Source organism: Chelonoidis abingdonii, chromosome 14, assembly GCF_003597395.2.
Source record: "Chelonoidis abingdonii isolate Lonesome George chromosome 14, CheloAbing_2.0, whole genome shotgun sequence".
In the NCBI taxonomy this organism is placed as follows: Eukaryota; Metazoa; Chordata; order Testudines; family Testudinidae; genus Chelonoidis; species Chelonoidis abingdonii.
The window spans coordinates 16,078,489-16,085,801 of record NC_133782.1 but is presented as its reverse complement, the minus strand read 5'-3'; the positions used below and the strand labels follow the sequence as shown (position 1 = coordinate 16,085,801).

At 41.3% G+C, this 7,313-nt stretch overlaps 1 protein-coding gene across 3 annotated transcripts in view; it reads left to right on the top strand.

Annotated features, from left to right (window-relative positions):
• BCAS4 (breast carcinoma amplified sequence 4) overlaps positions 1-6,897 on the top strand; it is a 63,379-nt gene extending 56,482 nt beyond the window's left edge. For all 3 annotated transcript variants that reach the window (XM_032804029.2, XM_032804031.2, XM_032804032.2), the window contains one exon: positions 6,153-6,897. In XM_032804029.2, the coding sequence (XP_032659920.1) occupies positions 6,153-6,257 (105 nt within the window). In that variant the 3' untranslated portion in view covers positions 6,258-6,897. The remainder of the gene's footprint in view (positions 1-6,152) is intronic.
• Positions 6,898-7,313: the final 416 nt, after the last annotated feature.

The window sequence follows — 7,313 nt, the reverse complement described above, 5'->3', positions numbered from 1 at the left end:
TCAGCAGAACTGCCCCAACTCATCTCCTCTGCTGTGGCGAAGAGGCGGGATGGGCATCTTAGGAAACCAGTACCTAGGCCATAGAGGGCTTTATAAATCAATACACCTTGAATTGCCCCAAGAAGCAGATAGAGAGTAAGAGTACTCTGGGGAATTACGTAGTAAGTTCTCCATACTGCTAAACAAGCACACAGCTTCCTTCAGAGAGCTACCGCAATTAACTGTAAGTAAATAGATTAATCAAGAACATGCTAGTTCTGATATGATCTCATCTAACCAACAGTCTATAGCCTTGAAATACTTTGAATTGAGGGCCTGACTTTGTGAGCTGCTGAGGGCACTCAGTCCCGTTTTGGTGTGTCTACACTGCACACTAAACCCACCTCTGAATCCGATTAGTGCCCAAGCTGCACTTTCATCCACACCCACACATATCAGTTTGATTCGGGTCAGCAAGTATTCAGGACCCAGTCCGGCGACCCTGGTAGGGGGTGGGTCAGAGCCCCAGTCCCTCTGTGACTTAGGTCCAAGCCCTGTCATTTTGTGACTCAGAAGACCTCTGTAGCGCAGCATGGACATGTTAGCATGGTTGAGACACATGGGTTCAACAATTGTAAATCCAGGTTTACAATGGATGCTCAAGCACGGGCTTGGAAACACAGAGTCCACGAGCCCTTGTCCCACAGACCTGGGTTTACAACACATTATAGATATACCCTGAGAGACCTTGGTTTTTGGGGTGGGGTTAAGGTCTTCACTGTGGCAGAGAAGCAAGTGTGGTCTCCTGGGTGGTACCTTGCAGAATGGGTAGCTCAGCTTATTCTTATGTTGTTTGAATTGTTACTTTTCCAACCTGACCATTTCTTCTCTACTTTGGCATTTTCTGCAATGTTACTACCTCTGTTTGCAATTCCTTTCTGTTAACTTTCCCTCACACCTCCCTCTGTTTTCTGCTGCTGAGCATAAGTTCTGAAGCACTTAGAGGAGAGGAAAGTGATCAGGAATAGTCAGCATGGATTCACCAAGGGCAAGTCATGCCTGACTAACCTAATTGCCTTCTGTGAGTAGATAACTGGCTCTGTGGATGAGGGGAAAGCAATGGATGTGTTATTCCTTGACTTTAGCAAAGCTTTTGATACGGTCTCCCACAGTATTCTTGCCAGCAAGTTAAAGAAGTATGGGCTGGATGAATGGGACTATAAGGTGGATAGAAAGCTGGCTAAATTGTTGGGCTCAACAGGTAGTGATCAATGGCTCCGTGTATAGTTGGCAGCCGGTTTCAAGCGGAGCACTCCAAGTGTCAGTCCTGGGGCTGGTTTTGTTCAATATCTTCATTAATGATCTGGAAGATGGCATAGACTGCACTCGCAGCAAGTTTGCAGCTGACACTAAACTGGAAGGAGTGGTAGGTATGCTGGAGGGTAGGGACAGGATACAGAGGGACCTAGACAAATTAGAGGATTGGGCCAAAAGAAACCTGATGGAGGTTCAGTAAGGACAAGTGCGGAGTCCTGCACTTAGGATGGAAGAATCCCATTCACTGTTACAGACTAGGGACTGAATGGCTAGGCAGCAATTCTGCAGAAAAGGACCTAGGAGTTACAGTGGACGAGAAGCTGGATACGAGTCAACAGTGTATCCTTGTTGCCAAGAAGGCTAACGGCATTTTGGGTTGTATAAGTAGGGGCATTTTCAGCAGATTGAGGGACATGATCATTCTCCTCTATTCGACGCTGGTGAGGCCTCATCTGGAGTACTGTGTCCAGTTTTGGGCCCCACACTACAAGAAGGATGTGCAGAAATTGGAAAGAGTCCAACGGAAGGCAACAAAAATGATTAGGGGGGCTGGAGCACAGGACTTATGAGGAGAGGCTGAGGGAACTGGGATTGTTTAGTCTGCAGAAGAGAAGAATGAGGGGGGATTTGATAGCTGCTTTCAACTACCTGAAAGGGGGTTCCAAAGAGGATGGATCTAGACTGTTCTGAGTGGTACCAGATGACAGAACAAGGAGTAATGGTCTCAAGTTGCAGTGGGGGAGGTTTAGGTTGGATATTAGGAAAAACTTTTTCATTAGGAGGGTGGTGAAGCACTGGAATGGGTTATCTAGGGAGGTGGTGTAATCTCCTTCCTTAGAGGTTTTTAAGGTCAGGCTTGACAAAGCCCTGGCTGGGATGAGATAATTGGGAATTGGCCCTGCTTTGAGCAGGGGGTTGGACTAGATGACCTCCTGAAGTCCCTTCCAACCCTGATATTCTATGATTAGGGTGCTCTCCAAAAAGATTGAGAATAGGGGATTCCAGATAGGTTTAACTTTCCTCACTGTATAAAAGTGGCAGTTTGTACACTTGATTAGTTCTAGGGTAAGATTTAAGAGCCTAAGACCCACTGGCTTTCAAAGAGATTTAGGCTCCCAAGGGCCAGATTTTTCAGGGTATTTAGGCACCCAACTCCCATTGATTTCTCAGAGTTAAATACTTTGAAAAAATGGATACAAGTGCTTAAGATACTCTGGAAAATGGAACTTCAGCATCTAAATTGTTTTGGTGCTTTTGAAAAATTTATCCCTGGTCAATTTTATCATCTTGAGCTGGTCTGAATGTGAATGTGAATCTGTTTAAGAAGAAGCCAAACAAAATTTTTAAAAAGCTTTTACACTCATGAGGTCAGATGGCTATGGTATCGTCTTAGACTGTGAGCTCTTTGGGGCAGGGGCTATCTGTTATTGGGGTCTGCACTGTCCCTAGCACTATGGGCCCACCTGGTTGTAGCCTTTAGGTGTAACTGCAGTAGAGATGATGTGTTTATCTGTGACTCACCACTTAACTGATGATTGTAAAGTAGACTCTAGCTGATTTTTCCCAGTTACAGACTGATTAAGACCTTCATCACGCTCATTGCTTTCCTTTGGTCTATCCAAACTCTAGTTACTAAGGTGATATTCCTTGCCCAATTCCTCTAACCACACCTATATATGCCTTTTTTCCTTTGAATCTCTGTTTTCTACTGAATCAAGTTCAAGCTTCTCATCCTCACTGTCAGGACCCCTCCCTCCTCATACACCTCATTTCTCTGATATCCTTGGCCAAAAAAAGGGAACCGTTATGAAAAGTGTCAAGGAATCTTTAGCATTTATGCAAAGCACTGTTTTATAAGGGCTTAATCAAACGACAACCACCTGCAGTAATTCCTAATTTTATCTACTTCTTAAGCACTAAGAGCTGAACCTGCTCTGCTGGGATGCTAAATTTTGCACATCTGAATTTAGACCACTGAGCCAATCAGCATCTAGTAGAAGAGGGGTGCACAACTGGTTGAAAAACAGCATTCAGAATAGTTATCAATGGTTCACAGTCAAGCTGGAAGGGCAGATTGAGTGGGACCTGCAGGGATCTGTCCTGGGTCTGGTTCTATTCAATATTGTCAAATGTTTTTGATAAAGGCATAGACTTAAAAAGTTTGGGACAATACCAAGCTGAAAGGAGTTGCAAGCACTTTAGAGGACAAGATTACAATTCAAAATGATCTTGACAACTGGAGAAATGGTCTAAAAATAAATAGAATGAAATTCAATAAAAACAAAATCAAAATACTACACTTAGGAATGAAGTAACTTTTCCACTTGCTGCAGCACCGTGTCCCATTCTGGACACCACACTTTAGGAAAGATGTGGACAAACTGGAGAAAGTGTAGGAGATCAACTAAAATGAATAAAGGTCTAGAAACCATGAACTGCAAGGAAAGATGGAAAAAACTGGGCTTATTAATCTGGTGAAGAGAAGACGGGGGGACATAAATCTTCAACTATGTAAAAGACCGTTATAAACAGGAGGCTGATAAATTGTTCTCCTTATCCACTGAGGACCAGACAAGAAGTAATGGGCTTAAATTGTAGTAAGGGAGATTTATGTTACAATTAAGTTTTTCCTAATGTCTAAGGATAGTTAACCACTGAAACAAATTACCTAGGGAGGTTGTGAAATCTCCGTCACTGAAGGTTTTTAAGAACAGGTTAGACAAAGGGCTTTCAGGGATGGTCTAGATCAGTGATACTCAGACCTTAGTGATTCAGCAGCTAAATTACTGATCAGTGTTACCCACAAAAGCCAAAGTAGTGTGAATTGTTTCATTTACTATATATTCATATTTTAACAGTATGACAGGGGAAATAAATCTCACAGCAAAATGACAGACCAAGTACACCACTACCTCGATATGTCACCCGATATAACACGAATTTGGATATAATGTGGTAAAGCAGTGCTCTGGGGGCGGAAGGGGGGCACTGCGCACTCCGGTGGATCCAAAGCAAGTTCAATAGAACACGGTTTCACCTATAATGCAGTAAGATTTTTTGGCACCCAAGGACAGCGTTATATCAAGGTAGAGGTGTATTATTTTATCAATTACAATTGGTTAATAACTTAGTAAAAGCATTCTGGTTGGTTAGTAACTTAGATTGGTAAATAATTAAATCATACCTTGTTTTAATGTGTGCTGCAAAGAGCTGCAGGAGACATTAAAGAGACGTCTGCAGCTCATGAACCTCCGTCTAAGTTTCACTGGTCTAGATACTATTTAGTGCTGCCTCAGTGCAGGCGACTGGACTAGATGATCTATTGAGGTCCCTTCCAGTCCTACATTTCCATGATTCTAAATATGCAGTATTGAAAAAATGTTAACAGCAGGCTTTTAGTTGAAGGCAAAAGACCTTAATGTGTAAAGAGAAAAAGTAGTTTTGGAGGTAGGAGAAATTGGTCTAGATTGAAATAGGATTACTAGAGAAAGAACAACCGCCAGGAGTGAATAGTTACAAGACCACACCTATGAGGAAGCCTGCTGGATGAGTGGACAGAAGGTAAGTTGGTGTGAGTGAAGTAAGTGGATGGATGGGTTGGGTTGATACTTCAATTTGGTAGTAGATAAGGAACATGCAATGGAGGTGATGTGGTGTAGCTATCACAGTTTTTTGGAGCCCTGGAAGTCAGTCTGGATTGCAAGAAATAGCAAGGGAAGGAATTTGAATAGTCAAGATAAGCAGCAGTAGAGACCTGTGGAAATTAACTATTGCTGCACATTAGTTCCAGATGCTTTTGTCTATTTTTGAATGGCCTGTTTGGTAGAACAATGAACAAGAGGAATAATGAAAATACAAATCTCTGCAAGAGAATAGCTTTGAATAAAGAAGCAAATCCACTAAAAATGGCAATTTGGGGAAGATAAGGACCCTGTGTGCACATTTTAAGACCAGGAGACTCTACGTGAAATAAATTGAATGAATAGCACATTAACTCCTAACAATGAGATATGAAGGCTAGGAAATTTGACCAAAAACTGCATGGGCGATAATTTGCCCAAAACACAAGAAAAAGAATAAAGTCTCCAAGTCTTTTAAGAGCTTTCTAATGCTGGGCATCAGTGTCCACAATGATCTGGAATGGAATGTGAACTGAAAATTTGTAGTGGCAAAGCCTAAAAGGATTGTCTTAAAGGTTTGAGAACAAAAGTATTGGGATTCAAAGGGTTCTGGTGGGGAAATGTGGTGACAGAAAATGACCTGTACCCTACCAGTAGCCTGATGCATTTTCTGTTTCAGTATCAACAGAAACAAGAGAAGATGTGGGATCAAATTCAAATGTGGTTTAATGAGGTAGAGCTGCACTGCAAGACCGCAGCATGGTCACGGCTGGCCTGGGTCAGCCGACTGGGGCTCAACAGGGCTATAAAATTGCAGTGTAGCTGTTCGGACTTGGTCTGGAGCCTGGGCTCCTCCCCCCTCTTGCCTACAGTGCAGTTTTATAGCCCCAGTCAGCTGACCTGTGTTCTGAGACTCAGTGCTAAGTATTCATCACCACCTAGACATACCCAAGATGTACAACTTCACTGGGAGCTGCACAAGCTCAGGCCACACCTTCTCATTCTTTCCTGACAGAGGGACAGACCTCCTGGAAACCATTTAAGTTTTAGTCTTTCCCCAGGCATTGTGTGGGGGAGGGGGAATGTTCTCCTGGTATTTGGTACATAATATACTCTGAGGTTATATGTAAGATAATGTTGACAAATTGCAACATCCCACATATGCCCAGCTAAACATATTACCAATTAAATTCTTTTAAGAGTAAAATTAATTTTTCTCCCATTTTTTCATTTCAGAAGCATACTCCATCAGCACAGCATACATATGACCTGCCTAAACTCTACAGAACTGAAGATTATTTTCCTAGGAACTATGCAGGTACAAAGTATCAAAGCCACTAGTAGCTGACTTCATCTTATAAGCAGCTTTTTAGGGAAATGTTGCTTGAAATGTTTTCATGTCTGACTTTTGTTTTTATGATTCATGTTTTTTCAAATAAAAACTTGAGAATTCTGCTTAGCGGTAAATGTATAGCAGTGATGGGGAAAGAGTGGCCTACGGGTTTATTATATATGCATTTAGCTCCCTTATTTTAAGGGAAGCCTAAATAGTATGGATGGGGAAGAAATGTAAATATAGTTCAGAATAGATTTGTTCACGTTTTATGCTATTGCTGGGAAAAAAAATATAAACTCATGTTGTTTACAGTGACATTTTAGAAACCAATTTGTTTACATGTTTGATCAGAAGGTTGCAGATTGCTGTATGTGTATAGCATATTAAAACTATTTCATCTTATGTGATTTTCCTCCCACATTTGATATGTTACTTTATAGGTATTTACCAGTCTTTTAGTAATATTTCATACCAAAAGCCTCCCACTGTTTTGAATTTACAAGATAAACCTCTAAAATCAATGTGGTCCAATTTTGGAAATTCAGTAAGTTACACATGGCTGAGACTTTCATTGAAAATTGGATCAGCTTCAAAAGCTGTTGTATAATGTAACTTGAATGGTGTAAATAAATTTCTGCAAGGCTACTATGGACCCTTTGATGTGAAGTTTTATAATGAAGCTTTGACTTAGCCAGGGCCAAAAGTTTATCACCTTTTCCCCAACATAAGTCTACAGAAACAAAATATAAGCAGTTGGCTAGGAAGAGTATTTGTGACTGGTGTATGCTAGAAGAGGTGGTCAGAAATTTAGGCTAGCCAGGTATATGGAAAGTTACACCATTGCAGAAATGGGGAAGTGAGATGGGGGAGGAAAGGGAATGTATCAAATCAGATGTCACTTCTGATTATTTGCAAGTTAATTATTTGTTTCTTCACATGTACTGCACCTTATAGTTAAATCAAGTTGCTATACCCAATTCCTGTATCAGATGTAGTATATGAACACAACTAATACTTAAGATGGAGGGTAGAATAAAAGTCCATATTTACATACAACTTAC